Source organism: Bicyclus anynana, chromosome 8 (genome assembly GCF_947172395.1).
Source record: "Bicyclus anynana chromosome 8, ilBicAnyn1.1, whole genome shotgun sequence".
Classification (NCBI taxonomy): Eukaryota; Metazoa; Arthropoda; class Insecta; order Lepidoptera; family Nymphalidae; genus Bicyclus; species Bicyclus anynana.
Window position 1 is genome coordinate 17,779,203 of NC_069090.1, and position 26,786 is coordinate 17,805,988.

The 26,786-nt window shown below is 42.4% G+C and overlaps 3 protein-coding genes across 3 annotated transcripts; 1 reads left to right on the forward strand and 2 right to left on the reverse strand.

Annotated features, from left to right (window-relative positions):
* Window positions 1-956: 956 nt before the first annotated feature.
* Window positions 957-3,981, reverse strand: LOC112050711 (TBC1 domain family member 22B). Its single transcript, XM_024089047.2, has 3 exons — window positions 3,369-3,981; window positions 2,137-2,349; window positions 957-1,889 (listed from the first exon to the last, which is right to left on the reverse strand). Exons 1-3 carry the CDS (start codon window positions 3,870-3,872, stop codon window positions 1,230-1,232), a joined length of 1,377 nt encoding a protein of 458 aa, XP_023944815.1. The 5' UTR covers window positions 3,873-3,981; the 3' UTR covers window positions 957-1,229.
* A 691-nt stretch (window positions 3,982-4,672) lies between these two features.
* Window positions 4,673-12,320, forward strand: LOC112050728 (uncharacterized). Its single transcript, XM_052882922.1, has 14 exons — window positions 4,673-5,591; window positions 5,818-5,906; window positions 8,084-8,322; window positions 8,401-8,560; window positions 8,703-8,816; window positions 8,887-8,993; window positions 9,058-9,222; window positions 9,287-9,388; window positions 9,457-9,598; window positions 9,662-9,923; window positions 9,990-10,279; window positions 10,450-10,611; window positions 11,170-11,503; window positions 12,011-12,320. Exons 1-14 carry the CDS (start codon window positions 5,180-5,182, stop codon window positions 12,127-12,129), a joined length of 2,697 nt encoding a protein of 898 aa, XP_052738882.1. The 5' UTR covers window positions 4,673-5,179; the 3' UTR covers window positions 12,130-12,320.
* Window positions 12,321-13,172: 852 nt separating this feature from the next.
* On the reverse strand, window positions 13,173-26,049 carry LOC128198296 (uncharacterized). Its single transcript, XM_052882792.1, has 2 exons — window positions 22,940-26,049; window positions 13,173-22,855 (listed from the first exon to the last, which is right to left on the reverse strand). The coding sequence occupies exon 1, from the start codon at window positions 25,031-25,033 to the stop codon at window positions 23,066-23,068; it is 1,968 nt and encodes a 655-aa protein (XP_052738752.1). The 5' UTR covers window positions 25,034-26,049; the 3' UTR covers window positions 13,173-22,855; window positions 22,940-23,065.
* Window positions 26,050-26,786: the final 737 nt, after the last annotated feature.

Below are 26,786 nucleotides of genomic sequence, written 5' to 3' on the forward strand. Positions count from 1 at the left end.
GGATTCGATCCCCGGCTGGGCAGATTGAGATTTTCTTAATTTGTCCAGGTCTGGCTGGTGGGAGGCTTCGGCCGTGGCTAGTTACCACCCTACCGGCAAAGACGTACCGCCAAGCGATTTAGTGTTCCGGTACGATGCCGTGTAGAAACCGAAAGGGGTGTGGATTTTCATTCTCCTCCTAACAAGTTAACCCGCTTCCATCTCAGACTGCATCATCACTTACCATCAGGTAGTCAAGGGCTAACTTGTAAAGAATAAAAAAAAAAAAAAACAAACAAGCTTTCGTATCTCAACGGAGTTTTGTAAAAAACTTAATTCAAATATTTTTTCCAAGTTGCGGAAAATACACATACTCGTAGGATATCTTGGTCAGGAATTAGAACTTAACCTTTTCCACATCATATCCAAAATTCAGCTTTGTCAGTTCATTTGCATTTCCAAATGTATATTGTTTTTAATAACTGGACTCAAGTAAGTAGTCTTTTTAAATATAAATTACTTTTTAAAGAATAAATGACCACACGCTGGAAGTTTCGGCTTTGGGCGAAACTGTGACTGAAGCAGAAATTCGGTGTCGGTTTCAGTTTCTGCCGTGCAATGGTGATATTTATGGTCAGGGGCTACCACCGTATCGTTGATGCGGGGCCCCCGGGCTGTAGGGGCCCCTTGAGTGTGAAAGCAAAAATTTGAAAAATTTGAACCACAAACTCGCTTAATTTAGTGCTTTCCGGAAAAAACTTAAGAGATTTTCGAGATTTGTCGCTCGCCTATTGGGCCCCCCGACAAACTTTGATACAGGGCCCCTTCAAGGCAAGCTACGCCACTGTCTATGGTGCTATCGCTACATAACGCCCTCGCGCGGGGAAGAGGGGGAAGGTCGAAGCGAAGGGTCAGACCTTTTGTGAAACTATAATGATGGGGTGAAGCTAATTGGTAAAATGATTTAAACCTTTAAGTTGATTTAAAATGATTTTTATTCGACGATAACCTTGGACCTAGATGTGATGCATATATACACAATAACAGTTTTTGTTTTTTTATTCGATTACAGATAGTGCACTCGACGGGTAGTGGACACGAGCGAGTGGCGCACTCCTCGTCGTCCACTTGAGCGCATCAGTCGTGGGCGCAGGGCTCCAGATATATTTCTGACTTATAAAACAAAATATTCGTAAATCTAATGTAAGCTGCGTCGTGTAGCTCGGCGCGCCGCCGTCGCCCGAGCGCGGTCAGCTGCGCGCCAGGTGGCTGGGCGCGTCGGCGAAGGCGAACTGCAGGCGGTAGGCCTCCGCCACCAGCACGCCGATGTGCGCGTCGGCCCAGTGGTGCGTGGGCACGTTCTGCAGCAGCAGCATGAGCCCCTGGAAGTCGCGCTCACGCAGCAGGCGCTCGCGCCAGTGCAGCAGGAAGGCGGCGCACACGTACAGCTGGAAGCTGGCGAAGCCGTCGGACTCGGCCAGGTAGGTGTCCCACAGGCGGATGCTGCAGGCCAGCGGGATCTCGCGCGTCAGCAGGTTGTTCATCCAGCGGAAGGAGAACTGCAGGTAGTCCACGCCGTGGCGCTGCAGGTGCTCGTGCAGCGTCAGGTCGATGCGCGCGATCAGCTCCTTGAGCTGGTTGACCTTGTGCTGGATGCCGAGCTGCGCGAAGATGTAGTTGTCCTGGATGCTGTCCAGGAACTTGGACAGGCACCAGAAGGAGTCCGCCTCGATGACGTCGCGCCGCTCGGCGGACAGGCTGTCGAGCGGGAAGTCATCCAGCTCCTTGCCGGGCGCCGCCTCCTGCAGGAACACCATGAAGAAGGGCGTGACGAGGTCGTTGATGCCCTGCACGTAGCCGGACGCGGGGTGGCGGATGGCCCAGATGTACAGGATGCGCTCGAACATCACCTGCAACAGCCACTCTTGCACGACCCGCCGGCGCTCGGCCGGCGCTCGGCAGGCGCGAGCTCGAGACACCTCACAAGTGTGGAAAAAATCTATTATTTTCAAGCATGGGAAAAATTTTAATCAAATTTGCACACTGTGTACAACCAACTTGAAAGATAGCTTAGGGGTAGGATAAGGGTAGGGTAGGAGTTGCAGGAGCAGAGGCATCGATGGCAGCTCTGTGCACCACTGCAGAGGGCGCGCTCACCTGCACGGTGCTCTGCTGGAACAGCGCCACGAGCGGGCTCATGCGCGGGATGTCGATGTGGATCTGGCGGTACGTGTCCTCCTCGCGCTCGGCGTCGTAGTACTGGCGCACCAGGTGCCGGTAGTCGGCGCGCTTGCGCTGCAGCGTGTCGGCGCGCCGCTCCGCGCTGGCGGGCAGGTAGCCGGCCAGCAGCCGCCACGTCACCGCGCGCGCCTGACCCCACCGAAAACACACAACCATTTATCAATAACTAGTGGACGCCCGCGACTTCGTCCGCCCTTAGACCTCCTTTAATCCAACCCTTATTTATTACTATTTATCTATTTATACTTTATTTGTACACCACACATCCTTACCGTAGTATCGATGTAAAAATGGAGTAACTTCTTCCGCTTTCCCAACATTTCCCTTCACTGCTCTGCTCCTATTGATCGTAGCGTGATGAAAAGTATACTATAACCTGCCCAGGAGTATGAAGAATAATTGTACCAAATTTCGTTAAAATTTGTCAAGTAATTTTTGTTTCTATACGAACATACAGACAGACAGACAAAAATTTTACTGATTGCATTTTTGGCATCAGTATCAATCACTAATCACCCCCTGATAGTTATTTTGGAAATATATTTCATGTAGAGAATTGACCTCTCTACAGATTTATTATAAGTATAGATTAAAGTACGAGTATGTATGCAACCTAACTTAATGTATTTTTTACAGTATATCTTTACTAATACTATACCAAGGCTTCTTCACCCTAATGTCCGTCCAAACTGAAAATATAATATAGCACTCAGGGATAGAGTAACTTCCCAACAGTGAAAGAATTTTTCAAATTGGCTCAGTAGTTTCAGATCCTACTCGATACATACAAATAAACAATAAAATTTTGCCACTTTATAATATTAATAGGTATAGATGAAGTATTCAATATTTTTATCACAATACAATAAGCAGCTCCTCTTTACATAGATGGTTATTCTGGTTTGGCACCAAGCGCTACACAAACACGATGATGATGATGATTAGAGATTAGAGCTTCAGGTGGTGGTACATGACACTACAAAGGCAGTGTTTGAACGTGCCCATGCCTTGTATTGACATTAGCTAAGTAAATATGAGTTTGCTTAAAGAGAACTAGTGAAAAAGTGTGTATTCACTGTAAGGTAACTGATCATTTGGCTTCCTCAATACTACAGCACGGCAGGATCAGCGACGTCCATGCCGCTCACCTTAGTGGGAATGCCCGACCAGCTGAGCTGCTTGAGCTCGTCCAGGTCCAGCACGGCGCGGTCGAGCAGCTGCTGGAAGCGCTCCAGCTTGGACTCGCTGCTCTCCTCGCGCGACGCGAGCGCCGACAGGCGCACGGCGCGCGGCCGGCCCGGGTAGTGGCGCAGGCTGCCCGGCGGCTTGCGCGCCTCCGCCGGCCGCGCGCCGTCGCCGGGGTCGGCCCGGGGCGCGCTCTGCGCGACGCGGTGCGAGTTGATGACGCTGAGCGCCGCCGTCTGCGAGATGGCCTTGGAGATCCGGGGCTCGTCGATCCCGGAGACGACATCGTCGTCGCCCAGGTCCCAGGCGTCGTTCACGGACGCCTGGAACTGTTGGTAGGACGACCCCGACATAACCTCGATTCGCTCGACCCTCTGACGAGGCCTGCCCGGAACGGCTCTCGGAGTCTTCCAGAAAGTTTCAGCCTCCGTTTCGCTCTTGTCATGTTCGGCTCGGGCTCTTTCCATAATAACTCAGAGCCAGAGACATATTAAATAACTTTGTTATCACAATTTAATATGAATTATTATGAAATTCTTGTAGGTACTTGATATGACATATCAATTAAACCAGAGACAACAAATGTTGTTTTGATTTTTCTCTTGATAAACGTCAAACAAACGTCCAATTTACTCTATGCAAACGTCTTTGCGTAGACCACTAAAAAGAATGGACCTGTTTCGCACCCAAATTCACCAACAAAAGTCTGTCGTTTTTTGAGGGGGCCGAGGCAAACTCACTCATCGAAAACATTTAACACCATTATGTATATTCTGTGTCCATACACTACAGACAACTATATAATTGACTCGCAATACACACACGCGTAATTTTTACACAGACTAACCAACACAGCGCTTAGACTATCCACAGAATATATATATAGAATGTTCGATTACTTGATCGATTTTTTGCTGTTCCGTCAAAAGAATCGGTTAATTTTTAAAAATCGTTTTTATTACAAATTTGATAAAATTATGGTAGAAATACTTTAAAATGAAACGTTACTCCATCTTTTACTAAAATACAAGTTTTTGGTCGTTTTTTATGCCATTCTACACAAACCGGCATTTTTAGTGAGCTCATTACACGACGAAAACGATTACAACAATGAAACATCGATTCTATAGCAACAGTTTTTATAAACGCGTTAGATGATTGATTCTTGATCTTTGACAGAGGGGGTAACGGTTTACGAGGCAGGTCCATTCTTTTTAATGGTCTAAGCGTCTTTGGCATAAATATTCTATGATCATTGGTCTACGTTTTTTACTCTCTATGTCAAAGGATTTTTTCTTAGATACATAGATAATATATAGGTGTCAAAGGATTTTTTACTATCTTTACAGCTCTGGATTCTAGCACTTTGAGACTTTAGACACAAATTTTTCAACGAAACTCCTACCAGCTGGTAAGCACCTTAGGTATAGACTTATTACCTACTCAAAAGATTTTTAATGTTGTTATTCAAAGTAACTAATCACGATTGAATAAATCATTTAATCTACTTAGGAAAAGATGACTGGATGACATGTACAGACTTGACAATTAAGCACACATGATATAAACAACATTACTAGTTTAATAGATTTAGCTTATCATACGTTAACTGCAAAATTAAAAGTTTATTTAGATCTAAATTGATAACGGCGTTCAAGCATAGTCTATGTAGTTTAATTGTCTAGGCGCTCTACGTTTGCAGCGCGGCACAACCGTCGCCGGCAAACTGTTAGATCGATACGAGAAATTACTTCAGATCGATATTTTGTTAACCATGGCAAGTCCAAATTCTGAATCTGATCTAACTTCGATGTTCATGCAGCGAGGCGACGGTCGCAGGGCGAAGAGTCCCCCTCGCCCAGAGGCGGCGGCGGCCAGAGGCACCGTAGCGAAGGCCGGCGCGGCGGCCGAGGTGATCACCGTGAAGGACTTCTTCGACTTCATGAAAACCGCCTACCAGGTGTACGAGCATCTGGAGGGTGACGAAGACGAAGGATCCAAAATAAACTGGGAGGAGTTGACGAAGCTGACAGTACTGAACCACGTGATCGAGCAGCAGGAGCGGGAGCTGCTGAGCCGCGCGGCGCACGCCGAGCAGCGCGCCGTCACCAGCCAGAGCGACTCCGCCGTGGAGCGCCGCGGCGCCGCGCGCGTGGACAAGCGCCACAGCTGCGGCGACATCGAGGGTGAGTCGCGCCCTCACCGTCACCGTCGCCGTCACCGTCACCAGCGAGAGCGACACTTTTCTGACATAAAAATTATTGCCAATATTTAAAAAAGTACCGTTCGTTTTTACACGAATGACAAAAGTTTTATATTACCTACATTACGATATTGAAACTGGTGAAACAAGCGACACCTTACGAGCAAATGTGAAATAAAGATGTACTATACCGCTCGCGTGTGTCGCAGGGCGCGGTCGCCGCGCGTCGCTGCCGGAGGCGCGCGTGGAGATGCTGGGCGTGTGGACGGAGGCCAACCTCAACTGCAAGCTCAACGACGTACGCGTTTGTATACTTGTACTGTACCGCGCGCGTGTGTCGCAGGGCGCGTCGCTGCCGGAGGCGCGCGTGGAGATGCTGGGCGTGTGGACGGAGGCCAACCTCAACTGCAAGCTCAACGACGTACGCGTTTGTATACTTGTACTGTACCGCGCGCGTGTGTCGCAGGGCGCGTCGCTGCCGGAGGCGCGCGTGGAGATGCTGGGCGTGTGGACGGAGGCCAACCTCAACTGCAAGCTCAACGACGTACGCGTTTGTATACTTGTACTGTACCGCGCGCGTGTGTCGCAGGGCGCGTCGCTGCCGGAGGCGCGCGTGGAGATGCTGGGCGTGTGGACGGAGGCCAACCTCAACTGCAAGCTCAACGACGTACGCGTTTGTATACTTGTACTGTACCGCGCGCGTGTGTCGCAGGGCGCGTCGCTGCCGGAGGCGCGCGTGGAGATGCTGGGCGTGTGGACGGAGGCCAACCTCAACTGCAAGCTCAACGACGTACGCGTTTGTATACTTGTACTGTACCGCGCGCGTGTGTCGTATTGGCCCATATGATTGCTAAATTTAACAAAAACTATTGATGCAGTTTTACACCTGATACATTTTACCATCTTTTTGGATCGTATTGTTTTAAATTTGAATTCAGAATACCACACGACACGGAGCTACGCCTGACAAGTCGGGTATGCGCCTTGATAAAGACAATTGATTTTTGAATAAAAACATGTTTTATGAAATAAAGGTTTAATTTAATAATGCGTGTTACCTCCATGGGCACCTACCACCGCTCGCATACGTTAAGGCATAGAGTTTATCAACCGCTTTATGAAATTGTGAGGGATCATCTCTCATTCCTCTTCCAGGGCAGTTTTCAATTCCTGCAACGTCTGGGCATCTGGCTGACGAGTCCTAACACGTCTTTTTAGCTCGTCCCACATGTGCTCAATGGGGTGCATGTCTGAGCTTCTGGCTGGCCAGTCCATAACTGTGATGTTCACATCCCGAAGATATTCCCTGACGATGCCGGTCGTATGGGCTCTTGCATTCATCATCATCATCATTGTCACCTAATGGACGTCCACTGCTGGACATAGGCCTCTTGCATGAACTTCCAAAGAAAAAATCTTGAGCCGCCAGCATCCAGCGGCTCCCAGCAACCCTTGACGTCTTCGGTCCACCTAGTGGGGGTCGACCTACACTGCGCTTTCCGGTGCGGGGTCGCCACTTCAGCAGCTTGGGACCCCAACGCCCATCGGCTCTTCGAACTATGTATGCTCTTGCATTATCATGCATAAAAAAAAATTTGGGCCCACATAGTCCGTGTATGGCATCACGTGAGGTTCTGAGCACTCACGAATGTACCTTTCAGCATTTATTGTTGGCAGCCGTGGTCCCGTGACAACCTCAAGTTGAGTTTGTCGCTCGCGGATATTCCGCCCCAGACAGTCCATGAGCCACCGCCATAAGCTACCCTCTCTTCGAAGCAGCATTGTGCGAAACGCTCTCCCTTACGTCGGACCTTTATCCTTCGATCATTGCCATGTAACACAATTTTACACTCATCAGAAAAGAGTACACGGCTCCAATCTTGCTGAGTCCAATTTAAATGAGTGCGCGCGAAACGAAGGCGCGCTGTTCGGTGGGCTCGCGTTAGTTTGTGCCCATCAGCTGGCTCGAGTGGTAACAGCGCGTTGGTGAACAGTTCGAGCGCTCACAGATCCTGCCTTTCAGTTGTGACCCGAGATCGTGGCCTTCCTTGGCGACGAACAAAGCTGCCAGTCTCTAGGTACCTCCGATAAACATTTCAGACCGCAGATCGACTTAAATTAAGTTGAGCACTCACATTTCTGTGTCCGGCCTGAATAAGAGCCACAGCTTGGGCGGCGACTTCAGGCGAAGTATCCATAGATTATTGATAGAACCTCACCTTAATGTTAAGAATAAGTAATATTTGTTGCAAAACCAAAGAGATCAATCACACTATCAATAATTAAATCCAAGTAAAGGCTGGATCAAAGGGGTCTGGGCGGACGAAGTCGCGGGCGTCCGCTAGTTTTAAATAATTAGAGATCTCTTTGGTTATCGTCGTCGCATGTAGGTACTCGTATGAATCGTCGGGTATCTACGTACATTGGTTATTGTGACTTACGCTCTTATGAGGTGCCATAACTTTATATTTTCAGGTAATAAATGAAGGGATACTAGATTCCATTCTTCCGTATTTAGTGGGCTACAAGAAGCAGAGCAAGACGACGAGCGTGTACGCGCCCATCATCAAGAAGTCGCCCACGAGCTCCTCCGCCGACGTGAAGAAGCCGGCCAGCTTCGGAGGTTTCGTCAACGAGAAGGAGTCGAGAGATCGTCTCGGCAGACGCAAGTCGTCCGTGGCGGCCGGCCACGAGCGCGCCAACCAGCAGCACGAGTGAGTGGTGACTGTCGACGGGCGCACCGCTCACCGCTCACCGCGCGACGCCGCGACTCACTGTCGGAACGCTTTCAGCGGCGAGGTGGAGATCCACGTGTGCGACGAAGTGAAGGGGCTGAAGAAGGATTTCCGTTGCGCGCAGAAGCTGCTGGTGAGCAAGATGGGCTACTTCGCTGACGTCACGGCCGGCCAGCGCCTGGAGGACATGGACATCTCCGTGCACTGCGACATACAGGCGAGGCGCTGCACTGATCGTTGCTTTTGTTTGTTGCTGACATTACATCTCAGTTGCAGCCGTCGGCGCGGCCGCGGCGCGCGCCCTCTCGCCGCGAGAGGGCGCGCGCCGCGACGCTCGCTCTGACGCGCCGGGTGCGCAGATCTTCGAGTGGCTGATGCGCTGGGTGAAGCGCGACTCCATCCTGGTGGCGGACTGGCCGCTGCTGGACGCGCACAACGTCGTGCCCATCCTCGTGTCCGCCTCCTTCTTGCAGGTGCGGTACCTCGTAGTGGAGTCGGTCGCTCGGTGCTTCGCGTACTTACGTCACGTGTGCATGTCGCCAGATGGAGCCGCTGCTGCACGACTGCCTCATGTACTGCCACGCGCACATGAACGACATCGTCAAGACGGCCACCAACCTCGCGTGCCTCAGCGACGGCCTGCTCACCCGGTACGCGTCCCGCGCTCGTCGCGCCGGCGGCGCAAGCCCCGACTGACGCGTGCGTCTGTCGCAGGCTGGCGGCGATGTACACCAACGCGGAGCTGGAGGCGCTGCGCGATCGCAAGGACAAGATCCAGTCGCGGCTGTACTGCAAGATGATCCTGTCGCTGGCCGAGCCGGTGCCCGAGACGCTGCGCGGGCACTACGCCACGCTCGCCACGCTCTTCAAGTGCAGCAGGTACGGCCGCGCGCGCGAGCAGCCCGCGGCGCGCGGCCGGCTCAGCAGCGTGCTGTGTGCGCAGGTGCGGCAAGCTGTTGGGCCGCCACGTGGCGCCGCACGTGCCGTGCCAGCCCGCCAGCATGCGCATCGACCGGCGCGGCCACGTCGTCTCCTCGCACGCCAAGTGAGCGCCGCCGCCCCCGCCCCCGCGCCCCGCGCCCTCGGCCCTCGCTAACCGTGCTGTGCGCGCAGGGAGCCGGCGTGGAGCCTGGGCGAGTACGTGTCGTGGCTGTACGGCGAGCTGCGCTCGTGGCGGCGCGTGTACTGGCGCCTGTGGGCCGACTGCCACTTCCTGCGCTGCCAGCTGTGCGACTCCTTCTTCCCGGCCTACCAGGTGCTAACCTCAGAGCGACCTCGCCCGCCCCGCCCGCCCGCGCTGACCGACGCGTCTGTGCAGATGGAGTGGTGCTCGCACCACGAGCAGGGCGCGCACATGTTCGCGCTGGCGGCCGGGCGCCACGCGTGCTGCGGCCAGCGCGCCTACCGCTTCGAGACGCTGCCGCGCAGCTCGGGCTGCCAGTTCCGCGAGCACGCGCCCGACGAGCGGCTAGCGGCCGACGCGGCCGTCGCGGCGCTGTACGCGCGCCACCGCGACGTGGTCGCCATGCGCCCGCCGCAGCCGCTGCTCCCGGAGCGCCTCGCGCGCCTCGTGCCGCGAGGTCAGTGCCGCCCCGCGCCGCCGCTCGGCACGAGGCGCGCCCGCGCTCACCGCCCGCTCTCCGCAGACGCGGGCGACGAGGCGGGCGGGCGGCTGCAGTGCGCGGAGGTGTTCTGGTGGGAGGGCATCCGGCTGGCGCCGCCGCGCGCGCCGCTCGGCCTGCTGGGGAAGCTCTACACCAGCGACGACAAGTTCAACCGTGAGCGCGCACGCCGGCCGCGACGACGCGCCGGCGACTCTCTGCCGGTGGAGACGCGACTGACGCGTCGCTCGTCGCCGGCGCGTCGTCTTCGCCGCGAACTAGAACGAAACGCAATAGCAAACCGCTGTAAATACACTCCCCACATTGGCAAACGTGTACCTAGTAGATAGCTATCTCGCCGCGGATCTGATGAAAAACGAGATCTATTTACTGTAGCGAACGTATCGTCACGCTCGGCATCGTTTCGGAGCGGTCGTTAGCACGCGTACATGGTCCTCGCGCTCGTAAACTGTCGCGCAACGAGACGGGAAGTGTGTCCGGTAAGTGTGCGGCGCCGCTCAGTGTCGCTCCCTGCGCAGCGCTGGCGCGGCCCGGCTCGCCCGCGCTGGCGGCGCGCGCGGCGCCGTCGCCCTGCCCGACCGCGCCCGGCCCGCCCGCGCCCGGCGCCGACCGCAAGCCGCTGCGCGATGACGCGCCGAACAATAAGGTGAGTTCGGCTCGAGGGCCGATTTTGAATTAATTTATGAAATTGCTTAACTATTAATATAATTGTAGATTTTATTTTTGCGCAACTGTTGCACATCCCAGTCGAAAGATGAGCTGAGTAGTAGATGCTTCTCCTTTAATTTGCTAAGCGAGTAGTTGGATATACCTAGAGCCGAGAAAACTACTTTAGTGTGATAAAAGTGCCTGTAGCTTAATCCGTTCTGTGTGAGTGTGACGTTACTTGTAAAAAATTGTATCTTTCTGAGTTCTGTTTTGGAGATTAAATATATTACAGTACAACCTACCTACCTAATGGGTACAATATACATTTGACAGTTTTACTGGACTGAAAACAATCGCGGGATGGTTCAATACATATTGTAATAGTTTTTGATTTCCTCTAGTCGATCCTGATGCGGCCGCCGTCTATTCTTTTCGATGTTTTGACTTACCAGAAGGTACCTATTGTAGCATTCCACATGCCTGTAGTTTATAGTCTTATTGAGTCTCATCTGATATGAATGAAAGCTAACACTGATCTGTCGGCTCGTGCGGCAAGCAAGGTGCCGGCGGCGCGGCGGGCGGCTCGTGCGGAGACGGCGCGGGCAGCGAGGCGGCGCGCTCCGACACCGACCGCAGCGACCAGAGCTGCGACAGCGGCGCCAGCGACGAGGACGCGCCGCGACAGTCGCGCGCGCGCGTGCGCGCCCCGCCGCCGGCCGCGCGCACGCCGGCGCGGCGCGGGCGCGCGGCCGGCCGCGTGTGGCTGGCGGCGCAGTCGGCGCGCAGCAACCAGGACGGGCAGCGCCGCTTCGAGGAGCGCGCCGCCACGCACATGCGCGCCGCGCTCGCGCGCCGCCACCACCACGCGTCGCGGACGCGCCCGCACCCCGGTGAGCGCCGGCGGCCGACTGACGCGTGTCCTTTTTTTTTTTTTTTTTCTGTCTGAGTAGGTGCCGATAGCTCCCTGCGGAACCACTACGGCGTCACCGGGGCGGTTGGGCGAGCGCAGAAGCATCGCCTGATGTGACCCGAAGGCTGAAAGAAAGATAGAGGACGGAACGGCTCTCTAAGGGCGTCTCCTATGAGACTCGGACCTCGGCTTAGAAGGCCATTCTGGAGGAGGTAACCGTGACCTGAGTGAATCAGTCCGGACGCCCCCAAGATCGTGAGTTAGAAAACCCACGTCCGGGTGACGTTAGATATCGGGGACCTCGTCTTCGCCGGCGAAGACGCTGTGTAGCTTGTGATTGTGTTACCTGGGAAGCATTGTCGGTTGTTATGTCATCGTCTGGATCGTAAAGGACGTTCTTGGGACGCCTCTGCTTGCAGTTAGCGTTTAGTAATGACGCGTGTCCGTGTTGTGACTCGTGAACACTACAACACGTCTGACTGCGCAGGCGGGGCCATCGTGCGGCTGGAGGCGGAGTGGCGCGAGCGGCACGGCGGCGCGGGCGGGGGCGCGGGCGCGCGGCGCGGCGGCTCCGTGCGCCGGCACGCGCCGCTCAAGTACAAGTGAGCGGCACGGCGGCGCGGGCGGGGGCGCGGCGGCTCCGTGCGCCGGCACGCGCTGCTCAAGTACAAGTGAGCGGCACGGCGTCGCGAGCGGGGCCCGCGCAATGCCGAGTGCACGCCACGCCTGTCTGTTCGACTTCCATTTCGTATATTGAAGAAATTTTGTAGACCGATCATAAAATAAAAACTTACCAAATAAAATTGTCATTTTATTCGTAGTCAAAAAGAATGGACTATACTGTTTATTTTTTTTAATCGATTTCCAAAATATGTCTAGGCAAATATCCGACGCCACCCAGCAAGTGTGAGCATGGGCCCATAGATGCCCACAAAAAAGGGCCTACGACAACACAGCGACCCGATCGCCTGCAATTTAGGGTTAACTACACTATGGCAGCTCACCCAGTGATTATTGAGGACTCTGCGTTCGAAATTGTTATATATTATACCTAGCACATACGATTCAGTTAGATAGGTAAAATTCGGTTCCGCTTCTGTCTTCGGGCCCCATCAGTAGGTGGTTGGGCCCAAACCTCTCGGTGAAGCGATTGAGGTCCCGTTAAGGAGCCTACGGCACTTTCACAATCAGCAAAAGCGGCCAAGTGCGTGTCGGGCTACGCCACAGATAGATGCTACGCGCAGTCAGCAGTGTGGTTCCAATTTTTTTTTATTTTCTTTAAAACACTTAGTTAATGTAATTAATATACTTACATACCTACTACCCATTCCAAATTTCAGCTTTCTAGTTTTATTACTGAAAACTTTATCTTTTTAATTATCAACTTAAAGTATGCAATTTTCGATTTCCAATTACCTACCTACGTTTTTTTAAGTTGGTCGACTACTATTACCTACTCTTTAAAAATAGAAATTGCTACTTAGGCACAGTATATGTATATATCTTTGCTCTGACTTAGCTGATATATTTTTCCTCATACTTGTACCGAATCGTAAATCTATGGTTTTCCTTGTAATTTCACAATATATCTTACTTTTGTGAATTTTATCAAGTACCTACTAAAAGCAATGGAATAAAATAACACAAGCTGGAATGTATAAACTGTATTTCAAATAACTTATTACTCATTCTTAAACAAATCGTTACTTTGGTAGATGGATAATACATTAATTAAATAAACTTCACGCCACATAATCGCATGTTCGCCTCTTTTACATAGAGTATGTATCACAATACCCTACCAACCTCAGAATAAAACCATTATCATTAATAAACAGTACAGATTAAAACATTTATCTGGAAGAAGGAGTTTTTATATGTTGTCTTATGTATTTATAATTATTTAAATAATTAAAAATCTAACATTCGGCCATACTGACTACAAGTTTGTCCTCAAACTTTGTAAACACAAATAAATTCTAACATTACATTATTATAAAGATTCACTGAACTATGTCTCATAGTATTTAAAATTTTAATTTATGTTTATTACCACAACTCATTAATTCTCCAATAATTTCTAATTATAACAAAAGTGAGTCCCAATTAATCTATTATTATTACTACTTGCTAAATTCACTGATTTACAAGTAGTAAAATTCAATTTTGTCATTACAGATATTTTCTAATTTTAAACCTTGATTTAACAATATGTTGAAACACCCTACAATACATTTAAATATTCTTTAAGAATTATATAATTATAGTTTAACAGATTTCTCATTCAATATTTACAAATTGTGAATACAGACCTATACAGATTTTGATAGTGATTCTATTGATAAAAATCCAAACACTTAAATTCAGTTAAACTGGTATGTTAATTCTTGTTTTTACAAATTTGAAATAAATTCAATCTTTAATCATTTCCAGATTCAGTCCAATTACCCAAATTCACGACAAAATTGTCTGTCATTTTGTCATTCCTAAACTAAACTAAAAGTTATGTTAATATAAAGTTATAACTATGAAACCTCGATTCTACAGAGACAGTTCTTATAATCGCATTAGATCATACAAGTAAATCATGTACTTTGACGAAAAACAACATCTAGCGAGGTAGGTCTTATGTATGTCTGAGCTTCCAGATGACAAGAGGGAGCTTTACTCTAGACAGAGACTTATTAAATATTGTAATTAACTTAGACAGAGTAGTAGATTAATTTAAAGCATTAAGTACATAGACGATATGTAATATTTACAAATGTAATGTCTTTATCTTCTAATATTTGTCTGAGCTTCCAGATGACAAGAGGGAGCTTTACTCTAGACAGAGACTTATTAAATATTGTAATTAACTTAGACAGAGTAGTAGATTAATTTAAAGCATTAAGTACATAGACGATATGTAATATTTACAAATGTAATGTCTTTATCTTCTAATATTTGTCTGAGCTTCCAGATGACAAGAGGGAGCTTTACTCTAGACAGAGACTTATTAAATATTGTAATTAACTTAGACAGAGTAGTAGATTAATTTAAAGCATTAAGTACATAGACGATATGTAATATTTACAAATGTAATGTCTTTATCTTCTAATATTTGTCTGAGCTTCCAGATGACAAGAGGGAGCTTTACTCTAGACAGAGACTTATTAAATATTGTAATTAACTTAGACAGAGTAGTAGATTAATTTAAAGCATTAAGTACATAGACGATATGTAATATTTACAAATGTAATGTCTTTATCTTCTAATATTCGGCCATCCTTACTAAAAGTTTGTCCCCAAACAACACAAGAATATCATGAAATTATGACATTACTATAATATCAACTATAAATAGAACAATGTTAACAATAAAATTTTATAATTAATTATCACACAGCATCCCATAAGTTATTTAAAAGAATCCAATGAAACTATAATGAAATTCTTGATTTCTTCTATATACTTTTATCATAAAAATGTTAAATAAGAATAAGAGTGATACATATTATAAATAAACATAATGTTCATGTGAAGCTTTTGTCAATCAACTTATCTATTTTCATCATTTCAAAACATTATTTATATTTGTCAAATTCGTCATCATCGATTAATGGCATCTGCACCGAACCCCTCACCACCCAGTCCAGAACTAGTAAAGTTACAGGACTTTGTGATCGTGTTAGACTTCCAGATGATGTGTGACATCTGCACCGAACCCCTCACCACCAAGTCCAGAACTAGTAAAATTACAGGACTTTGTGATCGTGTTAGACTTCCAGATGATGTGTGACATCTGCACCGAACCCCTCACCACCAAGTCAAGAACTAGTAAAGTTACAGGACTTTGTGATCGTGTTAGACTTCCAGATGATGTGTGACATCTGCACCGAACCCCTCACCACCAAGTCAAGAACTAGTAAAGTTACAGGACTTTGTGATCGTGTTAGACTTCCAGATGATGTGTTGCATCTGCACCGAACCCCTCACCATCAAGTTCAGAACTAATATAGTTACAGGACTTCATGATCGTGTTAGACTTCCAGATGACATGTGATAGAAGATAATCAAAATATAAAATCAGATATAAATACATATACATACATTTTTAAACGACTTCAAAAAAAAGGAGTTTATCAATTCGTTGGAATCTTTTTATATTTATTTATTTATTTTATTTTGCTGTGTAATAATCAATAGAGAAATTATTATACAACAAATATATCCATAATCATTCACAAAACAAATAACGGTATATTAGTCGTCATAACACTACTATACTATAATACTATCTAAAATATTATCGATAACACCGGCCGACAAATGAATACTTTTTGAACGTTGTTTTGATTTCAGTAAAAATTATCAGTAATTTATAGTATTTTGAACACAAAAATACCTGCACAATTACTCTATCACATCAATTTTTTTTTACAAAAAGGAAAACAAATTTTACTTTAAAAGCTTCTAACATACAGCAAAAATAACAATATCTGTATGATTGTCTTGCTTTCACTATATCATAGGTAGTACCAAAAGGTAGAGATTGTCTTTTGCTGTATGTCCAGTGTCCACTGCCTTAATTGTTCAACACGATTAGTACAAACTGCAGAGTCTACGATTTTATTTGTATTTTGAAGTCAAAATAAGCTACATATTTATTATACATATTTTCCACAAATTTTTCAGTTTTTGCTTAGAATCATAAAGTTTCAACAAATGTAACAAAATATATCTGGACTATTGTGACACTTTATAGAAGACGTTATGTTTATCAGACGTTTTCCAACAACAAAAAAAACCATTAACTAAAATATATATATATTTTTTTTTAACAAAGGCACTATAACAGCTTATTTCCACGAAACGCGTTACAAATAGGTGTGTCGTTGTTATAACTGAAGTAATTTCTCATGAGAGGTCGCTTAATTCAAAGAAAGAGTGCCAAAACTCGAAAATTTCACTGAAAAATCAAAACTAGCGAATATATTAATTTTACTAAAAATCTGATGTGATATGATAAAATTAGGTCTGATTTCGTAATCAGCACTACAAAATCAGTAGAAAAAAAATAATTATATCTTGGACAACGAAAATCGTGTCGGCCTGTGTAATACATCTATCCTTATATTAAAATTTTACCAAAACACAAATCGTCATCAGTAAGTCATAATTAATGAATAACATCATGGATGTGAGCAAATATTTAAAATATATGTATATATGATATCAAAACTAATAACTCTCAATATAATACATAATTATAATATCATCATATCATAAATAAAAATACTAAATTTAAATCGTGTGTTATCAATACATAGTGTAACTTCTCTCATCTTTGTGATTTGGGTCAACTGTCGAATAGGGCTGTGTTCAACCCGATGATTATCATGAGAATCTCATATATCCCATATTCATCAATCAATATCCATGCATCTCGGATCTGTAATCAAATATTTTCACACAGTATCACATAGCTCAGTCACTTAATCGTTCAGATAAATATCATACTTGTTTGACAAATAATTTAATTTAACATAACTAGCATACCTAGCATCCAAGAGAAAATCAGTCTATAATTGAATGAACCTTAGACCCGGTACATAAAATGAAATAAAATGTTAAACATGTGTTAATCTATCAATTTACTTTAATTCAGACAAAAGACTCTTTCTCCTAAAGAAATGCTTTTTTTTTTTTTAATGATAATAAAGACTTCTTGAAAATATTGCGATTTATGATTGTAATAATTTTAGTATGTAATCCAATCCTAGTAGTTATCACTAGATAAGAAAAGATGATATTTGACTATGTATTGTATAATTATCTTCAGACTACCCCCTTTTTTGTAATAATAGTAGCATAAACCTGTCTTAGACCAGACCACCCCCTTTGTTATATACCTCTAGTTTGCTATCAGAGGTTTTACCTATTCATTAATTTTAGTATATTCTTTTTTTTTTAATTCTGTTAAATTTCTTTTTTTTTTTTTGGCTATATCCATTAATTATTTTACTGATGTAATGATTTAAGTCTCTATATTGATTCATACTTGATGCAGACCACCCATCAGTTGCATGCAGGTACCAACAACTCGGTGGCGTGCACTTTGTAGATGCACAAATGTACTGACTACCTAAGGACCCAATACAAATCTATATTCAAAACCTATACCACTTAATATGTTGGCCAAGGAATTTTCTAATTTTTTTTTTTACCTTTAGTGTACTAGTATACCCTAGTTAAAACCTTATGCACATATCATTGTAACCATCCGAATATATAATTCTAACCACAACCCCATAATAATTACTAATTTTCATAATTATACAAAATGTTGCAATCTAATAAAATGCTAGAAATAAACAAATGAGACATGGATTAAATACACTAGTGTATCTGCAAATAATAAACTGATTGATTGAATCTAAAACAACAGCAATAGTATGGTTAATTTACTTGTATGTAGAATCTATACATCTGCACATGACCATTAATGAAAAGAGAGCCCAACGTCACCCACCCACAAAACTGTCAAAATATGTCTTAGACAAATATTTTACAACCTATTTATGGCAATCTGTGTCTCTTTACTTGAAGTCCATACAGACTGGGCTCTAAGACAATTTGTGATCAATGATATTATTATAATTAATTATTTATTACTCAATTGTCACACAAGTAACTTTTTAATATCACCCTAAAAAAAAATCTCCAATTTAATTAATTATAAGATTTCATTAAGATGAATATCATAATATCTCTTAGTACTCTTGTAGATAAGCCGAATATAATAATATTCATGGATAAGAATCATTTACTGTGTTGCTGCAGATTGTTAATAACTGTTCTATACTAAATAGGCTGAAGGCATGTTGTCAACGCTTGAATAGTTAAATAGGTTTTCAAACATAACTACAAATTTATTTTTCAAGAAATCTATCAATCCAATTTCTTAAAAGATTTAAAAAAATTTATATTAAGTACATACAGTAATCTACATAATGATATATCTAAGCAAATCCTATCTGAAAATATTGTAATAGCTGTCTCAAAACTTGTTATCAGGTACCTACATCAAGGCCTAAAATAATACTTGAACCATTACATAAAACTTCATATATTTTTAATTTTTATGTTATTCAGTCATAAAAACTCACATATAACAAATGTATAGTTTGAAGTTACAGGCACAAAAAAAAACAATATTTTAGTTAATTCATTTTAGTCCCATGTCAGCAACGGATGTAATGTAGTTCTATAATTAAGATTTCTCAATATTACATTATGCCAGTGTCCTACATCCTAACAACCCTAGAGTGGTCTGTCTTCATACGTTAATTTCTTGAGCAGTGTGTATGTGTGTGTGTGTGTGTGTGTACTTTTCACTTAAATGATTTTGGTTTCCTAGATATAGTCATCTAACAAAAATGTTTTGACAATAAGCCAGACAAACTGACAACCTATCAACCATACTTAGTTTCACCTAGTGATTATTTATTCTTTGTAATTTTATTTCATATTAGTCACAACTGAATAATTTATGAGGCTGTTTAATCAAACTAATAAAACTCACCAGACACCTAGTTTAATATATTTAGACATCATTGGTATTTCTCATCCGTCAAACCAACAGGATTCCATCTCATATACTCTGCAGCTAACACCACACATGCATCTTTGTATTTTGTTATTAATTTACACGTTCTTCTCTGTTCTCTCGCAGTTTTTCAAATAATATCCTCTTATGAGTGCTGTTGGACTGTTTGACTGTTTTGCTCATAAATATCGTCAACATGGTATAAGTGTGTTACGTTTACGTTTCTTCATTCTTGTTAGATATTGTAAGCATCGACAACCGACATCGCATAAATACTTTTACCGGGACCAGTGCGGCGTGCGTCCCATAGCCGTCAGTGGTATACATACTTAATGGTTGTACACACGTATGATTTTTATCGCATTTCTCGTAATGTAAACCACTGTTTCCCAAATTCACACTTCATTTAAATGCCGTTACATTTTCTTTCTGTAGATCGACTTTAATGTAGGTAATGACATCGTGTTCGTAGGTACTCTCACTTCTGATAAAAGCAATGGAATAAAATAACACAAGCTGGAATGTATAAACTGTATTTCAAATAACTTATTACTCATTCTTAAACAAATCGTTACTTTGGTAGATGGATAATACATTAATTAAATAAACTTCACGCCACATAATCGCATGTTCGCCTCTTTTACATAGAGTATGTATCACAATACCCTACCAACCTCAGAATAAAACCATTATCATTAATAAACAGTACAGATTAAAACATTTATCTGGAAGAAGGAGTTTTTATATGTTGTCTTATGTATTTATAATTATTTAAATAATTAAAAATCTAACACTACTTATCCATAAACGACCGTTTAGCCGGTAGAAGGTGGGGACCGTGGGGACACTAGACTCGAATGTTTGCTCTTGAAAGCCTAACATTAAACTGATTCCTAAATCGAATAATGTTGGTAGAAGACCCCCTCGTATCTTTCAAAGAACTATCTAAACATATCTCACAGTATGAAATAAACGAGTAAGAAAACTCAACCCCACCTTACACGTAGGGCCGGTATCGTAAAAAAACATTCAAGATTATATTTTACGACTTTATGCTCATGTTAATTTACAGCTTTCTAGTAGTAAGTCACTGCGCTAAACCACGGACGGACATGGCGAAACTAGGACATGTTTTCTTGACGACTATGGAACCCTTAAAAAAAACAACTTAATACAATATGGTCATTTTGAAATTACAGAAAGCCACTTCTGAAGCCGCCTGCGTAAAACTCGTAAACTTTCTCCCCCTTCTATTTATAACTAGCGGACACCCGCTACTTCGTCTGTGCGGAATTTAGTTTTTCAAAACCCTGCGGGAGCCATGGATTTTTCCGGGATGAATGTATTAATCCAGAGTAAAATCTCTCTACTTCACATTTCAGGTGATTCGGTTCAGTAGCAGAGGCCACACTAAACATACGAGGCGTGAAAGAGTAACAAACATACATCCCATACAAACCTTCGCGTTTATTGATTTTTATTAGGATAGTTATTAGTAGGATTTCGCATGATATGTTACCGTATAGTGTATGGGCCGGAGCACCCAAACCCACCGTGCACTATTGAACCGGGGCCGCGGGTCACACCAAATGAAACTACGGCTTGATCTCGATGGGTGTTGGGTTTATTTAAACAAACAATGTAGGCACCAATAACTGAGAACACCAACAACTTGGCAAACCGATGGCTTGCCTCATATACCCTAGTATGAACAAGTCATAGCGCGATCTAAAACGTGAGTGGCGCCATCTAGTGCCACTGCACGTAAACATACCGCCCACCAAGGACATTTAGTGGCGAAATGTCCTTCATTATTCCGCCCACCGTGACCACATGTAATGTTCTTGGTGAGAAGTTTACAAGGTTTGACTTTACTGACCTACATTCCAAATTTTTCAGATTTTACTGAACGAGATATAAAATTAATACAAAAATTATAATTGAACTGCTCAAGTTCATTGAACTGTGAACTAAAATTAATACAAAAAATAAATTTGAACTTGTAAATAAATCGTACTTGAAATATGAACTAAACTTAACACTAAATTATAAAATGAACTTAATAATTGATCTATGAACTAAACTGTTAGATTATAAAGTTAAATAAAAATTGATCTATGAACTGAAATCTACAAACTATGTAACAACTATCAGTTATTTACTTTGAATGGAATAGTAAATTATAAAACGAATTTGAACTGGAAATATGAACTAAATTACAAATTAATTTAAAATTGATCTATGAATTAAATATACAACCATCAAAGCATCAATTATTTACTTTAAATTTAAACATTGATTTTATTTAACTTCTTAATCTTACAATTCTTACTCTTAAAGTTTAGTTTGAAAAGAATACTAAAGTTTAAAAATGAATTTGAACTTAAAAAAATTAACTAAATTTAATGCTAAATTTTAGGTGAACTTAAAAATGATCTATGAACTACACTACTCGGTACTATTACTATCAATTTGTTGACTTTGAACTTTCCTTTTATTTGATTTTTCCATAAATTTTGCATTATATTAATTTTAGGACCTTTTGAAAGTAGTATTGTTCACCTTGATAGCGATCACACGGGTTATACTATCAGTACGTGGGTGCTTTTCCACAATTTGACCTATTAACTAGCTGCCAGGGGGCAGGCCCTCTTTGTAAAAGAGGACTTCTAAAGCTTTGAATAAATTGCCATATCGTTGAAAATATTACGTTTAACATTAAGTTATTCTCCAGTACAGCTACCAGAGGCTCTCGAATTGAAGTAAATGAATCTCCAAATATAGATAAAACCTTTTGGCAGGATATTTTCTGAAACTGTATTGACAAGTAACCTAATTGCTGCTTCCGACTTAACCTTTTCTACCTTTGGCATTTTATATGAGATTCCTCGACCTATGATCTCGAAATTGAAACTGTCAAATTAACTATTTAGGTATTTAGCCAGACGAGAACAATAGCGGAATTAGTCCACGCTCGAATGATGTCCTTTTGAACATCCAACACTTTCGCTATCTTAACTAAAGTCTAGCCACAAGCATTGTGCTACGACTTCGTCTCCTTCGATTTTCGTTGAAGATACTATGAAATGTGAATAGTTCCCCCTTGTCATCTATTCTTGAATAAACCACGGCTACACATGCTAACTGGGAAGGATTGCAGAATCCATATATAATTCAGGGGTAACATTCGTCTTTGGATCACTCAACCATCGGGGGACGTGTCCTGCAGTAAGTTGTTCAAGTTCTCTACGGTAAGTGAACCATTAATTTTGTAGTTCTTTCAACATTAACTCTTCCCAAATGATCTTGCTAGCTATAGCTTTTTAATAATTAATTTTGCTTTCATAATTTGAAGTTGCTATTGATCCTAGTAGATTGTACAGATATGATGTAACTAATAATATTGATCCTTTTGTTTCAGGTCCAGATGACATATCCGGCAGATTATCCGAGTAAGTAAACTGATCTTCACTTCGGTCTAAGGTAAGTACCTTTATTTTTCCTTTATATACTATTTTTTCTTTTTTGTTCTAGAACTTTTCATTGTCCTTTATCCTTTGATCTTTTGGTTATTTTTGTCCTGTATATGTGTGCCCTGTTTGTCCTTGTTAAGCATGTCCTATTCTTTTGAAGTCTTGTCCTGTTTGACCTTGTTAACTGTCCTGTTTGACCTTGTTGTCCTGTTTGACCTTTTGTCCTTTTTGACTTTTTGTCCTGTTTGACCTTGTTGACCTGTTTGACCTTGTTGTCCTATTTTTCCTTGTTGACCTGTTTTCCTAGTGAGACTGTATAACTGATCTATGTTTGTCCTTGTTTCTGTTTGACCTTGTTGTCCTGTTTGACCTTGTTGTCCTGTTTGACCTTGTTGTCCTGTTTGATCTTGTTGTCTTGATTGACCTTGTTGTTCTGTTTGACTTTGATGTCCTGTTAACTTTTTTGTTTTGTTGTGTTTTAAATATTTATTATATTTAAATATAATTTTTTCGTTTCAGCTCTTCCTCTGTCAGCATACTTTTTGCACTGTAAATTTCTTCCATTTCCTTTCAATATATCAGTTTGTAAGACCGATATATTTTCCAGACTATTACTATTGAACTGGTTTTGACATGTCACCTTGCCTGTCAGAATCCAACCTAAACTGGTGTTTTGTGCCAGAAGATTGCCTGTTGGATCCTTTTTAATGCCATCCTGCAGAATTTGGCTATACACATTTGCTCCCAACAATAGCTCAATTTTATTAGGCCTATTAAAATGTGGATCAGCTAAACTGAGATTCTGCAGTTCTATCCAATTTATTTCATTTATTCTTTTCTCAGGCAGATAACTAGTGATTTCTTTTAATACGTATGCTGTTACTTCGATTTTACGACCTCTATTGAATCTAGATTTGAACTTAATAGACACTAAATGTTTAGAATTAATAGCTCTATCTCCTCCAAGTCCCGTTATGGTTCCGCTTACTGCAGTCTTTTTGAGCTGTAACCGTTTCACAGCTGATTCGGTTATGAAACAGGCTTGTGATCCTTGATCTATTAGTGCTCTAATATTTTGATCTCCAGTTTCAGACTCGGCTTTTACTAATGCTGTTGCAAGTAAAACCTGTCCGCTATTTGAGCTTCTTTGTGTTGATAAGCAGGAAACGATTGGTTCAGCACTAGTTGTAATTCTAGCACTCTCAACTGGTTCTCTTGCTGTTGAACTGGTAGCTCTACTCTGGCTCTCCTGTTCTGGATGCAGAAGTGAATGATGCCGTTTTCTGCAATTGTCGATTCTGCAAGTTCCAGATTTTCTGCACTCATGAACTCGATGGTTACTGCCCAAACAATTATAACAGATAGAGTTATTTGCTACAAAGTCGCGTCGTTTTTCTACATCTTCACTTGCAAATTTTTTACAGAAACATAATTTATGACTACCTGAGCAAAATTCACAACGAAGTTTATCTGACTCATTCGTCACAACAAAAGCCTTTGGTCTGGAGCTGTTACCACTGGTCCGCTGTACTGAAGATTTTCTTGACTCTACGAATTCTAGTGCACGAAACCGATTCTCAATAAAACATTTGAACTGATCTAGAGTTGGCAAATTATTCAAATCTACTGAGCTCGAAATATGTAGCTCCCACTGCTTTCGAGTCTCTTGATCTAATTTAAAACTGACTATATGAATGATAATAATATCCCATGTGCTCACATCAATATCAATATTTTTTAATGCATTTAAACAGTCTATGGTGGTGTCTATTAGTACTTTTAGACCCGACGCTGATTCCAAATTTATATGTTTAATACCAAACAAACGTTGCAAAATATTGTTTACCAAGAACTTTCTATTATTATATCGTTGTTCTAAAAGTGACCAACATTGATTATAATTTGCTCCCGTAATCGGAGTGTGCCGAATCAGTTGTTCGGCCTCATCCGTTAAGTGAGACTTTAAATAGTGTAGCTTTTGTACACTATCTAAAGTCTCGTTATTATGAATTAGGGCCAAAAATAAATCTCTAAATGTGGTCCATTCCGAATATTTACCAGAAAATGTGGGAATGGAAATTTTTGGTAATTTTACCCACGAATCTTGCTGTTGACCTGATACAATAGTTTTTTCCTTACTAGGTTGTTCTTTAGAATACTGATTCAATATTTTTTTTAATAATGATTTATATAGCAAATAAATATCTTCTGTAGCTTCATATATTTCATTTTGGACATACTGTTTACTTGATAAAACATCTGGTTCAGATATTTCGTACAATTTTGTGTTATTTGACCTAAAACTTAACCAATCATGTTCTAAATTCTCTGATTTAACTTCTATATACTCGCAATTTAGTCTGTCCTTTGGTGTTTTCTTAAAATTGGAAAACCCCCTTTTAATTATATTATGCAACTCATATTGTACATTTAATAAACTTTCCATGGTTGAACTAACAAATCAATAAATACTGCAAATTATTAAATTATAATTGAAATTAAACCGAAAAATGAACTTAAAATTATCTCAAACTAAATTACTATGATGTTCTATAAACAAACAACAAAGTGTATTTCACAAATATCAACAAATTTAACAAAATATTCTATTAACCAAAATAATTCTATGTTCCAATTTCAAATCACAAAAAATTACAAGTCTTTTTGCTACCAAAAATCTTCTAAGTTAATATTTTTTCTTAAAAATTTTACAAGTGTTTTACACTTAGTTAACTCTGGCGGAAATCGGGCATAGGTTCCCCGTTCCCTCGTTTTTAGTGAACTTATTCTAAGTCTTAATTAACATGCAATTAATTCTAAGTTACTTTAACAAATTACTCTAATTTATCTTTCAAAGTCTATTTTCAATCTTGAAATTTCAAAGTTATTTTCACTAAAGAAATAAAGTTCAATTTACTTTAACTAATAGTATTAAATTTGAAACGTCACTTTTGACACTTGACACTTTTGCACTCACGTGTCACATTGACAGCTGTCAATGTGATTTGAACTCCTGTCCTTGTTGATCTGTGGTTGATGTCCTCTGCTGTCACTTGTCATCAGTCCGCTGCTAGCGCCGATGGCGCCCTCTGCCGGCGCCTTCCGTCGGTGCTACGTACTCGGTTTCTGCAGCAATCCACTGCGAGTACGGCGGGTGGTCTCCAGTGACCACTTGTCTCCAAAAAATGTCCTCGGTTCCAGATATCCGGCTCGAAGGACCAATGTATGGGCCGGAGCACCCAAACCCACCGTGCACTATTGAACCGGGGCCGCGGGTCACACCAAATGAAACTACGGCTTGATCTCGATGGGTGTTGGGTTTATTTAAACAAACAATGTAGGCACCAATAACTGAGAACACCAACAACTTGGCAAACCGATGGCTTGCCTCATATACCCTAGTATGAACAAGTCATAGCGCGATCTAAAACGTGAGTGGCGCCATCTAGTGCCACTGCACGTAAACACAAAACATGAACGATTTATAATAAAAAATCTTTAATCCTTTTTTTCCAATTTTGAAAAATATTGAATGACATTATTTTTTGGTATATACCAATTTTTACAATTAATGTAACTTTAAAAATGAAAGACTTTCCAAACGAACACCCCCTTCTGAGTTCATTTTCCCGACTAAAAGTATCCTATAAAACTTATAATGGTCTCAAGTTTCATTTAAATTGATTCAGTAGTTTCAGCGTGATGCCCGGTGATTAAATATGGACAGACAGACAAACAAAAAATAAAAAAAAAATGTCTTCAGTATTGATTATCTATACTAATATTATAAAGAGGTAAAGTTTGTAAGTTTGTAACAATTCTTTGAAATGGGGTAATCTTCGGAACTACTGGTCCGATTTTAAAAATTCTTTCACCAGTAGAATGCTACGTTATCGGGGAGTGCTATAGGCTATATTTTATATTTCTATCATATATAACTACTGAGTTATCGCGGGTTTTCTCTTACAGGTCGGACCGAAAATCTTACTTAATCGCATGCGCTGCCTCAACCATTGCGTATAACTGAAATAAATGTATGGAGGCTTTTTGAACCTTTAAAAGTTCTACAAAAAAGTCCGCGACACCATATATCTATCTTTTGTATTTTAACAGATATAGTACCTTTAGTACTTTAATAAATTATTTTAAATTTTAAACTAAAGTTTACGTCATTATTTACACAACTAAACTTAAATCCT

Coding starts and splice junctions, on each gene's coding strand:
- LOC112050711 (XM_024089047.2), bottom strand. CDS start 3,872: ATGGAAAGAGCCCGAGCCGAACATGACAAGAGCGAAACGGAGGCTGAA. Junction 2,350..3,368: donor GGTCGGGCATTCCCACTAAG/GTGAGCGGCATG, acceptor CGGTGGGGTCAG/GCGCGCGCGGTGACGTGGCG. Junction 1,890..2,136: donor TCCAGCAGAGCACCGTGCAG/GTGAGCGCGCCC, acceptor TGGCTGTTGCAG/GTGATGTTCGAGCGCATCCT.
- LOC112050728 (XM_052882922.1), top strand. CDS start 5,180: ATGGCAAGTCCAAATTCTGAATCTGATCTAACTTCGATGTTCATGCAG. Junction 5,592..5,817: donor CAGCTGCGGCGACATCGAGG/GTGAGTCGCGCC, acceptor CGTGTGTCGCAG/GGCGCGGTCGCCGCGCGTCG. Junction 8,561..8,702: donor CCGTGCACTGCGACATACAG/GCGAGGCGCTGC, acceptor CCGGGTGCGCAG/ATCTTCGAGTGGCTGATGCG.
- LOC128198296 (XM_052882792.1), bottom strand. CDS start 25,033: ATGGAAAGTTTATTAAATGTACAATATGAGTTGCATAATATAATTAAA.